The sequence below is a fragment of the Balaenoptera ricei genome, chromosome 7 (genome assembly GCF_028023285.1).
Source record: "Balaenoptera ricei isolate mBalRic1 chromosome 7, mBalRic1.hap2, whole genome shotgun sequence".
NCBI lineage: Eukaryota > Metazoa > Chordata > Mammalia > Artiodactyla > Balaenopteridae > Balaenoptera > Balaenoptera ricei.
Window position 1 is genome coordinate 62,411,489 of NC_082645.1, and position 22,640 is coordinate 62,434,128.

General features: G+C 36.6%; 1 protein-coding gene across 1 annotated transcript in view; it reads right to left on the bottom strand.

Moving 5' to 3' along the window:
- OLA1 (Obg like ATPase 1) overlaps nucleotides 1-22,640 on the bottom strand; it is a 172,446-nt gene that overhangs the window by 144,311 nt on the left and 5,495 nt on the right. Inside the window, exon 3 of the mRNA XM_059927262.1 lies at nucleotides 1,911-2,054. Within this exon, the coding sequence (XP_059783245.1) occupies nucleotides 1,911-2,054 (144 nt within the window). The remainder of the gene's footprint in view (nucleotides 1-1,910; nucleotides 2,055-22,640) is intronic.

Sequence of the window (22,640 nt, forward strand, 5' to 3'; positions counted from 1 at the left end):
TCTCATGTCTCTGGAAAATTTCAGCAATGTCACATGACCACACAGCCCCTCAGTGGCAAAGGCTCACAGAAGGAGAGAGTTAGAGTGGGCAGAGAAGGCAGCACAACAGCATTTGGGGCCTGGACAAAGAAGGCATCTGGGCAGAGCAGCCCAGCAATAGGCAGGGCCCAAGCCAGGAGAGTGTCCAAACTGGGCAACAACCTGGTGGGTTCAAGAGATTTGCAACATATACAGGGATTGAGCAAATAAGCACATTATTGGGACAACTGGAGAAATCTAAATGGAATCTGTGAATTAGATGATAATATTAGATCATTGTCAATGTCCTGATTATGATGGTTTACTGTGGTTATGTAGGCGAGTGTCTATACTTAGCAAATACAAACTGAAGAATTAAAGTGCAATGTGGCATCATGTCTGCAAGTTATTTTCAAAGGTTCAGAGAAATTTGAGTGAAAGGCATACAAACATTCTACATATAATTTTGCAGCTTTTATATAAAACTGAAATCATTTAAAAATAAAAAGTTTTTAAAAAGGATTCAGAAGTCAGCTTGAGGAGCCAATTTGAGGGATATAATTTGAGCTATATTCAATGACTGTGACATATTATAACCAAGTGAGTAACACTGATATGAATAAATATATGAATGAATAAATGAAAACAAGAAAGCTCTTCTTACAGCAGAATGTCAACTAATAAATGAAGAAGAAATGGTGGAATTACAAAATCATCACGTGACAATCATCCCAGTAATAATTAATTCATCAAAAAATCAATAGATGCTAAAACTAGAGGATGAAAGTAAGAGAAGTAAATAAATTTGATATATATTCTGTAGTTAGAACTCATAGGAATTGCTGATAGATTGGATGTAGGGGTGAGGAAAGAAAAGAATCAAGGATAGATCTTGGGCTTTAACCTAAGCAACTGAAGAAATAATAGTACTATTTATTGAATTATAAACGTCTTGAGGAAGAACAAATTTGACACAGGCAGGGTGAAATCAAGAAGTCCATTTAGGACATGTAAAGTCGGAGGCACCTGTTTAGTCATCTAAGTGTCAGTGTCAAGCAGGCGGTTAGATATACGTCTGGAGTTCAACAGAGTTCAGGGCTGGAGACAAAAATTGGGGATTTATCACCACATTCAAAATAGTGAAAAACTAAAAGCAAACTAAATTCTCAATAATAGGGAAATGGTAAATAAACTGTGTACATTCATATAACATAGTACTAAACATTATCATTATATTAGAAATCATTATTTATTTAAATCTGTACTTTTTAATCTAGAAAAATATTAATGATACCCCAAGTAAAAAAATATCAAAAGTATGGAAGGATCTACCTCAAAAGTACTTACATCTATTATATCAAGGTAGAAGTATAGGTGATTTTTACTCCTCTCTTTGTACATTTCCATATTGTCTGAACTTCCTACAATAAAACTGTATTATCTTACTTTTTCTAATTAAAGATATAATACATGCTGTTATAAAAACTTCATACAGAGAGAACTACAAGAAATAAAGAAAAAAATGACCTAAAAATTCCATTCCCCAGAGATAACCATCAATTAGTTTGTGATCTTCAGTTCATACATTTTCCTATGAATACACAAATACATGTATCATTTTACATGAATGGAATCACATAATACAGACTAATTACTCCCTCTACTTCACACTCCCCAGAAAAAAATAACTTCAATGTTAACAATGGATGCACCCTTCCTCACCCTTCTCCAGGTTCTAGGTTACTTTTATAATCACCCAAAACAATAATGCTACATTAATTTGGAAAAAAACAACACAACCCTTCTACATAATTTTAAATATATCACTTATATATATTTACTCAATCTATACAGGGCCACCACATGAACAATGGCATAAAGATTTTTCTTACCTTGCTGGTTTGTGGTACTGGCAAAGAAAGTCAAACCTTTCATCTGGCACAGGTACTCTGCTCTCATTAGGATCAATAGTGCAGAATGGGAAGTTTTCTGCTGAAGCTTGACTATTGGTTAACACATTGAAGAAAGTAGATTTCCTAAAATGAATAAAAACTATTTCAATCAATTCTTAGGCTAACACTGAGAAAAATTTATCTCACTCTAATTTCAATGCTCAAATAAAATCCATAAGGATTATAAAACCGATCTGGGAACGCAGGGTGGGGGGATAGGGCGGGGAATACATTTTTACTAACAGAAACGAATGAAATTTACAACAATGCAGCTCATGATTTACAGTTAGGCTATGCTCCTCTCTCAGTCTATTTGGAACGTGAAAAGCATCTCCCCAAAGAATCTTTCTTATAAATGATAACTAGTCTCATAACACACCACAAAATCTATTTTACTCCTAAAGTACCTGGAATACCAGTATCATTTCACCTATATCTAGTATAATCTTCTCTGGCATAGACGTAGAGAGGTGTGTATTTAGTTAGGTCAATTACTTCCCAAGCATTGGCTAATTGTCTAATAGGAAATGGGAGTTTGGAGCTCAGACTCCCTTCTAATTGTTAGTGCATAAGGATTACTGGTCATCTAGAACTGTGAATCGTGGATTGTGAAAGTCAAAATGTGAATTTTTTCCAAGGTATAACTTTAATCAAGAAAAAGCTATTAAAAATGAAAAAACTGTTCACTAATTTTCTGTTATCTGATTCTTATCAGATAATACACACTCAGAGAATGCCAACTCGTATTACTATTCTCTCTTTTCCAAACACTTTTTAAGGTAAAAATGTCTATCAGATGAGATCTAACCTTATATTCATCAGAAGTTTATACTTGCTACAGTTAGTTCATCTGACTGAATTTTAAATCAGAGAACCAGTCCTTTTTTTTTTTCAACTCTGAGACCCTTTTAAAAGAGTAATGAACAGGGACTTCCCTGGTGGTCCAGTGGTAAAGAATCCGCCTTACAATGCAGGGGACACGGGTTCAATCCCTGGTCAGGGAACTAAGATCCCACATGCCACAGGGCAACTAAGCCGGCACGCCACAACTACTGAGCTCACACGCCTCAGCTAGAACCCACAAGCCGCAAACTACAGAGCCCACGCGCTCTGGAACCCGCGCACCACAACTACAGAGCCCACACGCCCCGGAGCCAGTGCACCACAACTAGAGAAGAGAAAACCCACACGCCACAACTAGAGAGAAGCCCGCGCACTACAACGAAGAGCCTGCGCACCACAACTAAGACCCAACGCAGCCAAAAATAAATTTAAAAATTTTTTAAAAAGCCATCTCTACGACACCCTCTAAAAATAAAATAAAATAAAATAGTAATGAACAAAAGGCAACAAGGGAGGCTTACCTAAATACTACTGGTGAGAAGGATTGTTTGGCAATGATATATTAACTTGAACCTGCCCATAGGTCTTTAAGATGTTGCTCTTATATCACATTCAGACTAAATATTTGGGATTAAAGTAGAAAAGTTTCCAAAAACAGCCATTTAAATCATTACTGGTTACTTAGAGTACCAATGGTCAAATCAGTAGCTTTCAAATGCTTGCCTATAACAGATTCAGCTGAGAATTTAAAGGCATGCACTACCAGGCCTCTTTCCAGATTTGGTGTAGGCCCCAGTATTTTAACTCAGCTAACAACTCATTGAATAATACTGACTGTTGTAGAATTTATATTGGTAACCTCTAAGAGCCTGGTAACAATCCCAGAACTCCAGGAATGATAATTAAGAGGAAATTACTAGTTCCTATGGAGATAGCTTTTCTTTTCAATCCTGTTAAGATAAATGTCATAGTACTTAATTTAAAATAGTCTGTATATTTATCAAGTTATAGTCCATCTATTTCAAGAAAGACACTGAAGATTAATACAATTTTAAAAATTAATATATACAATAAGGCAGATAATTTTTAAAAAGAAAACTCACATTCAAATTATGATTTTTAAATGCCATGTCCATTAAAAATAACGAGGACTTCTTGGAGAAATTACTAGTTCCAGGTCTGGGACCAGAAGTATACAAGATGAATCTCAAACAATTTTTCCCCAAGGGAAAACAAGGAACCTACTGAAGGCCATAGAGTCCTATCAAAAGCACTCTGGAGCCAATCTGAATAGGCCCACAGGCCAAAGATGGGTCAATCGGAGCACCTTTAAGGATAGCTACAATGGACTATAACAAATCAAATAACTTCATATCCATGAGTTGTTAATAATCCTCAACAAGACAAAATCAAAAAAAAGAAAAAAAAAAACCCTCTCTGGCTACCTTTTAATGATGCTAGGTGATTGATAGATTCTTCTGATAACCGTTGAGTAAAACATTCATTGTGTCTTTCTTATATAAACTGCACTTTTAGAGTAACAAAGAGTTGATGAAGAAAAGATTCTCTCATAGACATATTCCAGCCAATAAATGAAAAAAGAATAAAAAACTTAGAATACCACCATTTTGTAACCACTAAGGAACTAATGAATTGGGTAATTATCACCAGTGATCATTAACTGTCTCCCCCCCAAAAAGTACCTCCTAACAATTATGTACACCATCTTTCAAGTATTCCTGACATAAAAAATTATATGATCAAAAATTATCTGAAACTTACCTGACCAAGCCTTTAGATATTACTATCACTTAACAGAAAATACAGAGGACAGGAGAACATACTAAATGACACCACATAGATGCAATTAAGAAAATTTGGACTTTGGAAAATTCTGTAAGACAAACATCCAGATTTCTCTAACAAGTCAACTGGTGGAGGGAGGAAATTCTGCTTCTGGGTGAGATGCAAAAGCTAACAGCAGACTAGAACTCTCACCCAGAACTAGAAAAGCCATTTAAATGCGGAATACAGAAAGTATCTGTTTGAAGGGGCTAAGAATCTGGAAATGGGACATTCGCCCATTCTAGGCAAAGTAAGGTGGCCAAGAATCCAGGCTTTATACTCATGTAAGCTGATGCTGGAGTACAGGGAACCCAGCCAAGAATTAGGAGAAGACCTGGAGGATGGACCTCAAGAACACGACCAGTTTTCCCCTCAGGATATTGCTCGCAAAAGGGAGAACTACAAAAGTGTACTGAAGTAAATGAACTGGAGAGTAATACGCTCCATACCTTATTCCCCACCCTACAAAAAAATAAAAAATAAAAAGTGATACTTAGGTTGCCAAAACAATCCACAAGTCCTTATTTACCGAAAATGTAAGTAAAGGGAATTCCCTGGCGGTCCAGTGGTTACAATTCCGCGCTTTCACTGCCAAGGGCGCGGATTCAATCCCTGGTCAGGGAACTAAGATCCCAGAAGCTGTGCGGTGCAGCCAACAAATAAAAATAAAAAATAAAAAAAATAAAATGTAACTAAAATATTGCATACCTGCAACAAAAATATTGCAAAATAATGGTACAATAAAAATACTTCAAGGAAAATTTAAATATATTAATTAATCCACTTACAAGACATTTGTGCCTTTCTTGGGGGACAAAAAAAGTGCAGTTGTATTTTTGTATACTGTAGATAAAAAACTGCTCGTTGCTATTACCACAGTCACAGTAATTGCAATATAAAAAGTCCATAGGGAGTTCATGGAGTTATTTTCAAATTTATTGGTTTTATTAAGTACTGCATTTTTGACTGCTTACCGGACAAAAATATGTTTCATACTAAAGAAAAAAGTTTATCCCTTAAAACATATTATACAGTAAAAATATAGAAAAGAAAGCCCCATTATCTCTTAGGCTAAAAAAATTCTTACGTGCAGTCAAACTAAACATGGAAGACATCTCCATTTTCACAGATCACCTCATCTTGGACATGATTTTAAATTTCATAAAATCCAAGTCATCTGTACCTTCCAATAGCTTTGCAAGTACAAAAAAGTAAAAAGGAAGAAGGAAAAAAGAAAATTTTCTAAGGATTATTAGTACAGCCTTTAGCGGCAAGTTAAGACGTTTTGATCTATTCAAATCTATTAAAGAAAAGACTCGCAAAAGCAAAGAATTTTAAAGTTTTGGCTTAAATTGGAGTGGTAAAGCCCATAAGACTTTTTGTGAAATGAGGATTTTACACACACACACACATTCAGATCCCTTATAAGGTTATTATTGAAGCTTGAAAGTATAAGATTCAAAATTGTAGGAATCTCTCTTATGCAAGAACAAGTTTACATAAATATTATTTCAGCAATGATATCATTAAAAAAAACAGTGGCTAGACTTAATGTATGCCCCCTCCACTTAAGACCTAAATACTTTATTTTTGAAATTATATATTTTACTGTAATAAGTAAATCTGACTGAATATATGTTTTATCTAAAATCTTATGCAAAATTACAATATGTATAGGGAAGTCAGGATACCAGTGCAAACTCCCCCAGCATTCTGAATTAACCATTCATACAACACACAACCAAAAGCATGGAAAAAAGTGGAATGTTCTTTCAAAATGTTTTGAATTTAGATATAACTAAACTGTTAAAAAGTATCTATCTGCTAGATACAGAAAAAAAAAATGACAGGAATAAATACCAATGTGTGTATACATGGGTTAGTATAACCACATATTTTTCCTAATTCTATCAGGTGAGAGGGCTTAAAAGAAGTAACACCCCAGCAGTAGGATCACATCTAGAGCCCAGATCTTAGTTGCTAAATACCATTCTTCGATAAAAGAAACCAAGGCTTTCTGGAGACAAGGCTGGGACATGAAAAATACACTATTAACCTGAAATATCTTAGTGTCAGAGAGTAAGGAAATGCTTGAAAAGACAAAAAAAAAAAAAAAGGAAAAAAAAGAAAGGGAAAAAACAAAAAGAATGGAAAAAAAAGATGGAGGCATGTAAAAAGGACATAAGATGCACCTTGAAGGAGCTCCCAATGACCAAATCTGAACAATTTGAGCAACAAAATAAATACTGATAATATTGGATTAAAACCCAAATAAAAAAAATTTCACTGAGTCTAAATAGAACTATATAAATGATTGAATAAATAACTAATTGTAGGGGAAAAGAAAAACATTCCATACAGAAGAATTCCAAATAATAAATGTAAAAGGAATAAGGGAAGTGGAATATCACCATTAGAACACCCCACTAATAATTGCTGCAGGCAAAATCCACTAAGGAGTGATAAAGTTTAGTTGGGGAAACTTTAAGAAGAAACAGAATATTTAAATAGCCTCAAAATACCTTTCCCCCATAAAATTAATTAATTACTGTGGTGATTTTAACAAATGTCCACAAATTCTTTGATACTCATTCCTTCAGGAGGTGGAGCTTAATTCCCCTCCCCTTGAGCATGGGTTGGACTTAGTGACTTGCTTCTAAGGAACAGCCTATCAAAAAGAAAAAGGATAATTTTACAGTGGAGAAATCTGGCAGACACCACCTTAACCAAGTGATCAAGGTTAACATCACCAGTGATAAATCATGTTGCTATCATATAGCTCCTCAATATGACACAATGAGAAAGGCACTTCACCTCCACAGTGTTCTTCCTAAAAGTCTACTGCGTGATTCCTGATACCAAAATATATTATAAAACTACAGTAATCCAAATAGTGTGGAACTGACATAAAGATAGACCCATATACCAGTGGAACAGAATAGAGAGCCCAGAAATAAATCCTCCCATATACAGTCAGATAATCTTTGACAAGGGTATCAAGACCACACAATGGGGAAAAGACAGTCTCTTCAACGAATGACACTGAGGAAACTGGATATCCACATGCAAAGGAATGAAGACCCTTACCTTACACCATACACGAAATTAACTCAAAATGGATTACAGACCTAAGGTAGAGCCTAAAACCATATAAGTCACAGAAGGAAATGTAGGGGAAAAACTTTGTAACATTGGATTTGGCAATTATTTCTGAGATATGACACCAAAAGGACAAGCAACAAAAGCAAAATTAGAAAAAAAATGAGACTACATCAAACTTAAAAACTGCACATCAAAAGAAACAATCAACAGAGTGAAAGGTAACCTATAGAATGGGAAAAAAATAATTGCAAATCACACGTCTGATAAAGAGTTAATATCCAGAATGTATAAAGAACGCCTATAACTTAACAACAACAAAAGTAACTTTAAAAAGTAACATTAAAAAGTAGCAAAGGACCTCAATAGACATTTCTCCACAGAAGATAAACAAATAGCCAAGAAACATATGAAAAGATGCTCAACATCACCAATCATCAGGAAAATGTAAATCAAAACCACAATGAGGTATCACCTCACACCCATTAAGATAGTCACTATCAAAAAAACAGAAAACAAGTGTTGGCCAAGACGTAGAGAAATTAGAACTCTGGTACACTGTTGGTGGAATGTAAAATGGTACAGCTGCTATGGAAAACAGTCTGAAGGTTCCTCAAAAAACTAAAAATAGAATTACCATGTGATCCAGCAACCCCACTTCAGGGTATTTACCCAAAATAATTAAAAGCAGGATCTCAAAGTGATATTTGCACACTCCTGTTCACTGCAGCATCATTCACAATAACCAAAAGGTGGAAGCAGCCCTAATGTCTATCGACAGAGGAATGGATAAAGAAAAAGTCCACAGCATGATAAAACATCAAACTGGAATTGAGAGACATTATACAAAATACCTGAATAGTACTTTTCAAAAGTAAACGAAATTTTTCATGACCTTTAAAAGGTCTATACAGGAAAAGAAAAAGGACATTAGCGGGAAAACTGGTGAAATCCAAAAAAGTCTATAGTTAATAGTAAATAAATAAATGAGCGAGAAAAAAAAATCTGAAATTATATGATATAGCAACAGTGACCAGGCTTCAGGTTCAAGATGGTGGAGTAGAAGGACGGTCACTCACTCCTTCTTGCGAGAGCACCGGAATCACAACTAACTACTGAAAAATCATCGACAGGAAGACACTGGAACTGACCAAAAAAGACACCCCACATCCAAAGACAAAGAAGAAACCACAATGAGACAGTAGGAGGGGCGCAATCACAATAAAATCAAATCCCATAACTGCTGGGTGGGTGACTCACAAATTAGAGAATACTTATACCACAGAAGTCCACCCACTGGAGTGAAGGTTCTGAGCCCCACTTCAGGCTTCCCAACCTGGGGGTCTGGCAACGGGAGGAGGAATTCCCAGAGAATCAGACTTTGAAGGCTAGCGGGATTTGATTGCAGGACTTCGACAGGACTGGGGGAAACAGAGACTCCACTCTTGGAGGGCACACACAAAGTAGTGTCTGCATCAGGACCCAGGGGAAAGAGCAGTGACCCCATAGGAGACTGAACCACACCTACCTGCTAGTGTTGGAGGATCTCCTGTAGAGGCAGGGGTAGTTGTGTCTCACCATGAGGACAAGGACACTGGCAGCAGAAGTTCTGGGAAGTACTCCTTGGCATGAGCACTCCCAGAGCCCGACATTACCCCACCAAAGACCCAGGGTAGGCTCCCAGTGTTGGGTCCCCTCAGGCCAAACAACCAACAGGGAGGGAACCCAGCCCCACCCATCAGCAGACAGGCAGATTAAAGTTTTACTGAGCTCTGCCCACCAGAGCAACACCCAGCTCCACCCACCACCAGTCCCTCCCATCAGGAAACTTCCACAAGCCTCTTAGATAGCCTCATCCACCAGAGGGCAGACAGCAGGAGCAAGAAGAACTACAATCCTGCAGTCTGTGGAACAAAAACCACATTCACAGAAAGACAGACAAGATGAAAAGGCAGAAGGCTATGTACCAGATGAAGGAACAAGATAAAACCCTAGAAAAACAACTAAATGAAGTGGAGATAGGCAACATCCAGAAAAAGAATTCAGAATAACGATAGTAAGATGATACAGGACATCAGAAAAAGAATGGAGACAAAGATCGAGAAGATGCAAGAAATGTTTAACAAAGACCTAGAAGAATTAAAGAACAAACAAACAGAGATGAACAATACAATAATTGAAATGAGAAATACACTAGAAGGAATCAATAGCAGAATAACTGAGGCAGAAGAACGGATAAGTGACCTGGAAGACAGAATGGTGGAATTCACTACTGCAGAACAGAATAAAGAAAAAAGAATGAAAAGAAATGAAGACAGCCTAAGAGACCTCTGGGACAACATTAAATGCAACAACATTCGCATTATATGGGTCCCAGAAGGAGAAGAGAGAAAGGACCAGAGAAAATATTTGAAGAGATTATAGTTGAAAACTTCCCTAACATGGGAAAGAAAATAGCCACCCAAGTCCAGGAAGCACAGACCCAAGAAGAAACAAGCCGAGACACACAGTAATCAAATTAGCAAAAATTGGGCTTCCCTGGTGGCGCAGGGGTTGAGACTCTGCCTGCCAGTGCAGGGGACACGGGTTCGAGCCCTGGTCTGGGAAGATCCCACGTGCCGCGGAGCGGCTGGGCCCGTGAGCCACAGCTGCTGAGCCTGCGCGTCTGGAGCCTGTGCTCCGCAACAAGAGAGGCCACGATGGTGAGAGGCCCGCGCACCATGATGACGAGTGGCCCCCACTTGCCACAACTAGAGAAAGCCCTCGCACAGAAACGAAGACCCAACACAGCCAAAAATAAATAAATTAATAAAAAATATATATATTAGCAAAAATTAAAGACAAAGAAAAATTATTGAAGCAGCAAGGGAAAAATGACAAATAACATACAAGGGAACTCCCATAAGGTTAACAGCTGATTTCTCAGCAGAAACTCTACAAGCCAGAAGGGAGTGGAATGACATATTTAAAGTGATGAAATGGAAGAAACTACAACCAAGATTACTCTACCCGGCAAGGATCTCACTCAGATTCGACGGAGAAATCAAAAGCTTTACAGACAAGCAAAAGCTAAAAGAATTCAGCACCACCAAACCAGCTCTACAACAAATGCCGAAGGAACGTCTCTAAGTGGGAAACACAAGAGAAGAAAAGGACCTACAAAACAAACTCAAAACAATTAAGAAAATGGTAATAGGAACATACATATCAATAATTGCCTTAAACGTGAATGGATTAAATGCTCCTATCAAAAGACACAGGCTTGCTGAATGGATACAAAAACAAGACCTATATATATGTTGTCTACAAGAGACCCACTTCAGACCTAGGGACACATACACATTGAAAGTGAGGGGATGGAAAAAGATATTCTATGCAAATGGAAATCAAAAGAAAGCTGGAGTAGCAATACTCATATCAGATAAAACAGACTTTAAAACAAAGAATGTTACAAGAGACAAGGAAGGACACTACATAATGATCAAGGAATCAATCCAAGAAGAAGATATAACAATTATAAATATATATGCACCCAACATAGGAGCACCTCAATACATAAGACATCTGGTCCAGGACCAGATGGCTTCACAGGTGAACTGTATCAAACATTTAGAGAGGAGCTAACACCTGTCCTTCTCAAACTCTTCCAAACAAATGTAGAGGAAGGAACACTCCCAAATTCATTCTATGAGGCCACCATCACCCTGATACCAAAACCAGACAAAGATACTACAAAAAAAGGAAATTACAGACCAATATCACTCATGAATATAGGTGCAAAAATCCTCAACAAAATACTAGCAAACAGAATCCAACAACACATTACAAGCATCATACACTATGATCAAGTGGATTTATCCCAGGGGTGCAAGGATTCTTCAATATATGCAAATCAATCAATGTGATATACCATAATAACAAATTGGAGAAAAAAAACCATATGATCATCTCAATAGATGCAGAAAAAGCTTTAGACAAAATTCAACACCCATTTATGATAAAAACTCTCCAGAAAGTGGGCATAGAGGGAACCTACCTCAACATAGTAAAAGCCTTAAGTGACAAACCCACAGCAAACATCATTCTCAATGGTGAAAAACTGAAAGCATTTCCTCTAAGATCAGGAACAAGACAAAGATGTCCACTCTCGCCGCTATTATTCAACATAGTTTTGGAAGTCCTAGCCACAGCAATTAGAGAAGAAAAAGAAATAAAAGGAATACAAATTGGAAAAGAAGTAAAACTGTCACTGTTTGCAGATGACATGATACTATACATAGTCCTAAAGATGCCACTGGAAAACTACTACAGCTAGACAATGAATTTGGTAAAGTTGCAGGATACAAAATTAATGCATAAAAATCTCTTGCATTCCTATACACTAATGATGACAAATCTGAAAGAGAAATTAAGGAAACACTCCCATTTACCATTGCAACAAAAAGAATAAAATACCTAGGAATAAACCTACCTAGGAGACAAAAGACCTGTATGCAGAAAACTATAAGATGCTGATGAAAGAAATTAAAGATGATACAAACAGATGGAGATATATACCACGTTCTTGGATTGGAAGAATCAATATTGTGAAAATGACTATACTACCCAAAGCAATCTACAGATTCAATGCAATCCCTATCCAATTACCAATGGCATTTTTTACAGAACTAAACAAAAAATCTTAAAATTTGTATGGAGACACAAAAGACCCCAAATAGCCAAAGAGGTCTCGAGGGAAAAAAATGGAGCTGGAGGAATCAGACTCCCTGACTTCAGACTATACTACAAAGCCAGTAATCAATACAATACGGTACTGGCACAAAAACAGAAATATAAATCAGTGGAACAGGATAGAAAGCCCAGAGATAAACCCACACACCTATGGTCAACTAATCTATGACAAAGGAGGCAAGGATATAAAATGGAGAAAATACAGTCTCTTCAATAAGTGGTGCTGGGAAACCTGGACAGCTACATGTAAAAGAATGAAATTAGAACACTCCCTAACACCATACACAAAAAAAAACTCAAAATGGATTAGAGACTTAAATGCAAGACCGGACACTATAAAACTCCTAGAGGAAATTTTTTTCTTTTAATTTATTTTTGGCTGCGTTGGGTCTTCGTTTCTGTGCAAGGGCTTTCTCTAGTTGCGGCAAGTGGGGGCCACTCTTCATCGTGGTACACGGGCCTCTCACTATCGCGGCCTCTCTTGTTGCGGAGCACAGGCTCCAGATGCGCAGGCTCAGCAATTGTGGCTCACGGGCCTAGTCGCTCCGCGGCATGTGGGATCTTCCCAGACCAGGGCTCGAACCCGTGTCCCCTGCATTGGCAGGCAGATTCTCAACCACTGAGGCACCAGGGAAGCCCCCAGGAAGAACACTCTCTGACATAAATCACAGCAAGATATTTTTTGATCCACCTCCCAGAGTAATGGAAATAAAAACAAAAATAAACAAATGGGACCTAATGAAACTTAAAAGCTTTTGCACAGCAAAGGAAACTACAAACAAGACAAAAAGACAACCCTCAGAATGGGAGAAAATATTTGCAAACGAATCAACGGACAAAGGATTAATCTCCAAAATATATAAACAGCTCATGCAGCTCAATATTAAAAAAAAAATAACCCAATCCAAAAATGGGCAGAAGACCTAAATAGACATTTCTCCAAAGAAGACATACAGATGGCCAAGAAGCCCATGAAAAGCTGCTCAACATCACTGATTATTAAAGAAATGCAAATCAAAACTACAATGAGGTACCACCTCATACCAGTTAGAATGGGCATCATCAGAAAATCTACAAACAACAAATGCTGGAGAGAGTATGGAGAAAAGGGAACCCTCTTGCACTGTTGGTGGGAATGTAAATTGATACAGCCACTATGGAGAATAGTATGGAGGTTCCTTAAAAAACTGAAAATAGAATTACCATATGACCCAGCAATCCCACTACTGGGCATATACCCAGAGAAAACCATAATTCAAAAAGACACATGCACCCCAATGTTCATTGCAGCACTATTTACAATAGCCAGGACATGGAAGCAACCTAAATGCCCATCGACAGACGAATGGATAAAGAAGATGTGGTACATATATACAATGGAATATTACTCCCCCATAAAAAGGAACGAAATTGGGTCATTTGTAGAGATATGGATGGATCTAGAGACTGTCACACAGAGTGAAGTAAGTCAGAAAGTGAAAAACAAATATTGTATATTTAACGCATATATGTGGAACCTAGAAAAATGGTACAGATGAACCGGTCTGCAGGGCAGAAATTGAGACACAGATGTAGAGAACAAACGTATGGACCCCAAGAGGGGAAAGCGGCGGGTGGGGCGTGGTGTGATGCATTGGGAGATTGGGATTGACATATATACACTAATATGTATAAAATGGATAACTAATTTTAAAAAATGCAAAAAAAAAAATTGTGAAAATAGAAAAAAAAAAAAGTGACCAGAATTCTGAAAAATAAACAATGAAAATTAAAAGATTTAACAGAAAGTAAATTATGAAGTACTTTTAAGGTATACAATTACTGTTGATAACAGGAAAGAGTGAGTGGGAGAGCAGATCCATTGTCCAAAAGATTATTCAAAACATATTAAAAAAGAAAACAAATAATTCCCAAGTCACGAATTTCCATGAAAGAGGAGGTACCCTGGAATACTGACAAGTATACAATAAGATTTAAGTTCATTTAAATGGTATTGGGGAATTTTGCTTCCTCTTCTATTTATGGAACTGCCCTCCTGACACAAAGAGCTAGGAAATCAGATAAAACATGAAATAAACAGTTTTCAAACAGAGGACACTATGTAGCACAGGACTGTGTTCCCTGTGAGAACAACAAATGAACTAAGCTCTAAAACTACCCTAGCTTACTGCCTAAAGGTGGTTTCAAAGCCACAGCACAGGGAGGGGGAACCAATAGAACCCAGCAGTCATGCCAAGTTAAAGAGACTGAGATGAGAGTTTGAGCAGGCCAAAGTAGCTAAAATTTGCAGGACAGTATACTAGAAAGGAAGCAGCTGCACAGAGAGAGGGCTCTGGAGATAAGCAGAAGGTATCTTCAAGAATATGGCTCAGTAATATTTGTACATGAGGAAGCTCAGTCTCCAAAGGCCAGAAGAAAAAAACACTCAAAAGCAGCACAGTGAACAGTTCTCAGGTTCACACGGAGCTTGGAACAGTTCACATCCCCACCAGCCAGAGCAGAGAAAGATATAATAATATAAGGGAATTTGGGTAGAGTCCTCAAAGAGTCACATCTTAGTATCAGAGCTAAAGTAGCACCAGAGCAAAAAATATTATGAACTCATCATAATATAATAAACAGCCTCAAAATAATCAAAATGATACACAAACACTAAATGCCAGAACAAAGTCCAACACTCCTTAAAGGAATACTATAACATTCAGCACTCAACATAAAATCCAGCATCTGGAATCCAATAAAAATTAACAGGCATGCAAAGAAGCAGGAAAATATAGATCCAAAGCAAGATAAAAGTCAATAAACACAAACCCAGTAAAGATAGAGATGATGGAATTAGCAGACGAGGACCTTAAAATAAATGTAATAGATTTTTAAAAATTTTTCTGAAGGATATAAAGGTAAATATGAAGATAATGAGGCATTAAATGAAAATATGAAAACCATCCAGACAGAACTATTGTACAAAAAATACAATATCTGAAAAAACTGAATTGAAATGAAACACACTGGATGTGACTAACTGTAGATTAGACACTGCAGAAAAGATCAGTGAACATGAAGACAGAACAACAGCAGCTATCAAATGAAGCACAGGGAAAAAAATTGGACAAAAAAATAACCAGAGCTTCAGTAGAATATTACCTAGAGGACTAACCCATATGTAATAAAAGTCTCAGAAGGAGAGGAAGGGAAAGGAGGAGAGGGGGAGAAAAGAGCATTTGAAGAAATGCTCTGGCCAAATATTTTACAAATTTAATGAAAATCATAAACTCACAGACCTAAAATCTCAACAGACCCCAAGCAAAAGAGGCATAAGGAAAACCACATCAATGCATATGAAAATCAAATTTCTGAAAACCAGTAGTAAAGAGAAAATTTTAAAGAAAGCTATAGGAAAAAAAACCCCAACACAACACATTATGTACAAAGAAACCAAGATAATAACAACAGACTTCTCATTAGAAAGCTAGAAGAAAATGTAAGATACCTTCAATGTGCTGAAAGAAAAACTGTTCCTGGAATTCCCAACGAAAATCTTTCCAAAATGAAGGCATAATAAGCACATGAAAAGATGCTCAATATTAGTAGGCATCAAGGAAATGCAATTCAAAACCACAATGAAATACCACTTCACGCCTTCGCTATAATTAAAAAGATGATAACAATCAGAGACCACAAATAACAAATATTGGCTAGGATGTGGAGAAAAAGGAACCCTGTACACTGTTGGTGGGAACATAAATTGCTGCAACCACTGTGGAAAACAGCATGCAGGTTCCTCAAAAAACTAAAAGTAGAACTACCATATGATAAAGCAATTCCACTTCTTGGGTACATATCCAAAGAAAATGAAAACACTACTTCTAAAAGATACATACACGCCAGTGTTCATAGCACCATTATTTACAATAGCCAAGATATGGAAGCAACCTAAGTGTCCACGAACAGATAAAGGGATAAAGATAACATGAGATACACACACACCACACACACACACACACACACACACACACACACAATGGAATACTACTCAGCCATTAAAAAAAAGAAAGAAAGAAATTCTGCTATTTGCAACAATGTGGCTGGACCTGGAGGGTATTATGCTTAGTGAAATAAGGCAGAGAAAGACAAATGCTGTATGTTATCACTTATATGTGGAATCTAAACAACAAACCAGTGAATTATAACAAAAAATAAACAGACTCACAGGTGAAGATAATGAGGAATGAAAAAATATGAAAACTATCCAGACAGAACTATTGTATAAAAAATAAAATATCTGAAATCAAATGAAATCAAAATGAAGCTATAGAGAACAAAATAGTGGTTATCAGTGAGGACAGGGAAAGGGGGTAGTGGCAAGATACGCATAGGGGAGTAAGAGGTACAAACTAATAAGTATAAAATAAATAAGCTACAAGGATATATTGTACAGCACAAGGGATATAGCCAATATTTTATAATAACTATAAATGAAGTATAATCTATAAAAATTTTGAATCACTATGTTGCACACCTGAAACTACTATAATATTGTAAATCAACTAAACCTCAATTTAAAAAATGTTTAATAAAGATAATAACAAGCATTGGTGAGAATGTGAAGAAAGTAGAACCCACATACATTGCTGGTAAGAACACAGAATGACACACTCGCTTTAGAAAAGTCTGGCAGTTCCTCAAATAGTTAAATATACGGTTACATACAACCCAGAAATTCCACTCCTAAGTATACACCCAAGAGAGATGAAAACATATGTCAACAGAAAAATTTGTTTATTACAAAGCTGGGACAGAGAAAGTGCAAATAAGCCTGGAACATAATGTGGAGCTAGAAACTAGAAAATACTCAAAAAATAGAGGACACATCAAAAGTAATACGAGTGAACAGGAAGGCTCCTGATGGCCAAATGTGGGCAACTTGAGCAACACAATAAATAACAACAGTAACGCATTATAACCAACAAGGTAAAAACTGATCCTGATATAAACAAATTATAAGTAATTTACATGAGAAAATGGGGGGTTCTTCTTTACAACAGAATTCTAAACAATAGAATTCTAAACAATAGAATTTCCATTGTTCCTTCTATAAATTGTTTCCTCTATAAATGTAGAAGACCAACAGAAATTTTTTTTTTTTCTTTTTTTTTTTTTTTTTTTTCACACACACACACTGTATTTTATTTTTACAAGAGATAAATCGACTGACACCAAGCATTGTACATGGATGACCACAACAAAAGCAACAATGATTGCAATTACCAAACATGAAACACACTCATACTATGTCATAGTATTGACATTCAGTCCAGTAATCCTCCACTGTAACAGCTCCTTTACTTTGCAGTGAAAATTGATTTGTATATTCTTTGCCTCTGAGTCCTTGTGGAATTTTTTTTTTTTTTTTTTTAAATTCAGACAGAAAGTCACAAAAATTATACTCATCCTCATCAGTTCCAACAGAAATTTTTAAATCTCCATTTGGTAAACACCACAATAATAACTATTTCAAACAAGAATCATTAATACACGCCAAAACTGGGGGGCAAAAGTATGAGAAACACAATATTTACATAATTTCAAAGTATCTCCCTAAAAGATATATTTATTAACTGCAATGGAAAATATAGTAAACTTTTCAGTGAAGAAATTTGTCAGACACCTCCTTAGATAAGTGATCAAAGTTAAAATCACTAGTAACAGGACAAATCAACATTGTGTGCTTCCTGATATAATGTACTAAGAAGCACATGTCACTTCTGCATCCAAAAAAGCATAATTTGAATTTAATCACAAGGAAATATTAGATAAACCCCAAGGTTTAAGAGCCCACCATAAGTGGCCAGCACTCCTCAAAAGTGTCAAGGACATGAAAGACAAAGTGAGAAACTGTTCTAGGTTAAAGGAAACTAAGGACTCAGCAACAATTAAATGCAACATATACGGAATCCTGGATTAGATCCTGGACCAGAAAATGGACATTAGTGAGACAACTGGTAAATCAATGCTAATTTCCTGATTTTTATAACTGTACTATGTTAACATTTGGGGAATGTAAGCAGACCTCATATAGGAATTTTTTTAACTAGCTTTGCGAGTGTGAAATTTTTTAATTGTGAAACTACTTCAAAAACAATTTTTATTTACTCTTAAGCAAAAAGTCACACAGACTAGGAAGAGGTAGTTCTAATGCATATCCAACAAGGAACCCATATCCAGAATAAAAAACACCTAATCATCACTAAAAAAAAAAAAAAAATCCTTCAGAAAAGATGTCCAGTAAACATATTAAAAGATGTTCAAAATCATTAGCTATCACAGGTATGCAAAACAATCATGATATTACACACAAGTATGGCCAAAATGAAAAAGAATGATAATACCAACTGCTAGTGAGGATGCAGAGAAATTAGAACTCTTTTTTACAATACCAGCACTATAAATTAGAATAACTACTTTGGAAAATTATGTGGCAGTATCTAAAGCTATTTAACTCCTAGAGGTGGGGAGTTCGGGGGATAGGGTGAGTGGGGTAAGTGTACCCATTCACCCAACAGAAATGAGTTCTTAGATCTACCCACCAAAAGACATGTACATGAATGTTCAAAGCAGCTCTATTCATAATAGGCAAAAAAAGGAAACAACCCAAATGCCCATCAACAGCAAAATGGGTAAATATAGTGTATATTCTCTCAGGCATAATGTTGACTTGTAAAAGATATAAAGAGTGCATAATGTGTGATTCCATCTGTATCAGGCAAACTAATCAATGTGGTAACAGAAGTTGGAATACGGTTATCCTAGGAAGAATAGTACCAACTGGGAAGGGGTACAAGGAAGTCTTTTGTGGCACTGGATTTGTTCTAGATCTTGATGTGGGTACTGGTTACATGGGTGAATTAAAATGTAAAAATCTGATATGTACATTTAAAGTTTTCACATTTTCCTGTGTATGTTATACCTCAATTTAAAAAACAAAAACAAACAAAAAAACACTGCGGCAAAACAAAAAAAGATTTACTATAGATAATGCCCTGACAGAAAACCCACTTAAGAAGCCTCTGGAATAATTCAAGTAAGAAATGAGTGGCAAAAAGATGTGAAGAAAATAGATCAGAGAGATATTCAGGTACCAGGTTTGGTGCCCTACTGAAAAATACAGCTGAGGGGAAAGGATGCAAAGATAAATCTCTCAAGTATCTGGGTGGAAAGTAGTATTATTAACCAAGATAGGGAATGCAAGAGGCAATGAGCTCAGTTTTAGACGTGTTGGGTGTAGACATTTAACTGGAGATATTCAGGGCAGTTAGATATTATGAATTTGGAACTCAGATGCAACCTGAGCAGGACATATAAATTTAGAAAAGAGAAGCCAACAGATGATTAAAATCAGGAGAGGATGAGACTGCCCAGGGAGAAAGTATAAAAGAGAAGACAGCCAAGAACAGAAATCTAATATAGAGCGCAAACACAGGAAGTGTAGCAAGCACAAAAGACTGAAGGAAGAGTTGAGAGAGGTGGGGAGTTACCAACAGTGCCAAATAGGGCAGAGAGGTTAAGTAAGTTAAGGACAAAAAATGAGTACCAGCTTTGGCAATCAGATCATTATTGCCTTTTGCTATAGTTTTCGTCGAAAGCAAACATTTTTAAAAGGCCTTAAATGACCTACAAAAGAGTTAAAATACACAATCTGTACCATGCTGTACCTTCATTTCCACATCAATTTCAAACTAGTTCATGCAAGCAATCTGCAAAAAACAAATTCTTAATAGTCGTAAGTGGAAGATACTATTAAAACTTTAAAATTATAAAAGAAAAATATAATCTATCCCAAGGATAGAATATACATAATTGCTTGTTTCTTATATATAATGTATATATAATAAACACTATTCTGTACAAAAAGTGAGTGGCTTTTCTGTATGTGAAATTTTTTATAATCAAATATTGGGAAAAAAACTGGCCAGCATGAAAAATAAATATATGCATTAAAAAGAGCATTATTAATTGAGCACCTAGAGATTAATCTTCCTCCAGTGAGTTTCTCGAAGCAATCAAGAATGGAGCCTCTTCAGTAAGAACAAGAAGCTAAGAATGAGCCAGGAAGACTTCTCCAGGGAACAAATGGGTGTCATACAAAACTATATTAGGAAAATAGTAGAATGCAATGGATTAAAGATGGCCACATGTTCTTTTCCACTCCTCCCCTCAAGAGGCTGAGTCTGTTTCCCTTCCCTCCTTGTCTCTGGGCTGGTGTCACGACTTGCTTTGACTAAAAGAAATAGGTGGAAGCATTCTGTACCACTGGCACATTTTCACTCTCTTGGGAGTCAGCCACCATGCTATAAAAAAGTTTGGTCTGGAGACCACTTGGACAGAAAGAAGCCAAGTAAGGGAAGATAGAAATGCCCTAGACTTCCAGCCAACCCTGATAAGGCCCCAGCCCTGTGGGTATGGCCATCTTGACCTTCCAACCCTCACTAGCCACAAGCTGAATGCAGCCACATGAAGGATCTCAAGTGAGACCCAGCAGTAGACTCACCCAGCTAACCTACAGAATCATGAGAAATATTATTATAAATATTTATCGTTTTAAACCACAAACTTTTGGAGTGGTTTCCTACATAAAAATAGATAACTAAAACACTGAACATAATTACCCTGTGATTTTTTTTTTAAAGCATTTCCTACAATGTTTTCCTCAACAACAGTACATAGCTTTGTGGTTGGACTCTGCCAAATTGGGAAAAGGCAAGCTGTAGGAACAACCAAAGGACATTCCCAGAAGTATCAACTAAGCAAGACAAATACTCTCCTGAGGCAGTTGCTGAGTAATCGAACAAAGTATACAGTTGTCCCCCAATATTCATTCTCTCCTCCTTTCATAGTAACAGAATTTTTAACTGAACATATGTCCATCAAAATAAAGACTACATATCCTAGCCTTCCTTGAAAGTAAATTCTTATGACTATATCTGGACAAAGGAACGTTACCAGAAGTATGGTGTGGCAGCTTACAGGAAAAAAAAAAATCCCTCTTAGACTGCAGGGCAAGTTGTTTGGTCCTTTCACCCCTCGGGTAACCAGCTGTCTGGAATTCACAACACTTTGGTCCATGAGAATGAAAGGCCATTCCCTTGGGATTGCTGAGGCATGAGGTGCAAGGAGCTGGGGTATCCAAGATTTCATAAAGCAAGGTCAATATACCAATCTATGACTGCAAAATTTACACTTTTACATAAAAAAGAAACTTCTGTTTAAGCCATAATTATTTGGGGTTTTCTGACACCTTCAACTGAAACTTATCACATCTCATGCAGTGGTAGCAACAAGAAGAGCCGTCCCATGACGAAATATCAAAATGTAGTTTCTCAAGCACAGGCAATACGATGGAGCAAAGATAGTCTTTTCAACAAATGGTGCTGGAACAACTGGACATCCACATGCCAAAAAAAAGAATCTAGATACAGACCTTACACCCTTCACAAAAATTAACTCAAATGAATCACAGATCTAAATGAAAATGCAAAACTATAGAACTCCTAGGAGATAGAAAAAAACCTAGATGACCTGAGGTATGGCAATGACTTTTTAGATACAACACCAAAGGCATGATCCATGAAAGAAATAATAATAAGGTAGACTTCATTAAAATGAAAAACCTCTGCTCTGTGAAAGAAACATCAAGAGAATGAGAAGACAAGCCACAGACTGAGAGAAAATATTTGCAAAAGATACACCTGATAAAGGACAGTTATCCAAAATATACAAAGAATTCTTAAAATTCAACAATAAGAAAACAAACAACCCGATTAAAAAATGGGCCAAAGACCTTAACACACATCTCACCGTAGAAGATATACAGATGGCAAATGAGTATAAGAAAAGATGCTTCACATCATTATATGTCATCAGGGAAATGCAAATTAAAACAATAATGGAATACCACTACACAGCTATTAGAATGGCCAAAATCCAGAACACTGACAACACCAAATGCTGGCAACGATATGGTGCAACAGGAACTCTCATTCATTGCTGGTGGAAATATAAAATGGTACAGCCACTTCAGAAGCTTCTTATAAAACTAAACATACTCTTACCATACAATCCAGCAATCATGCTCCTTGGTATTTATCCAAACGA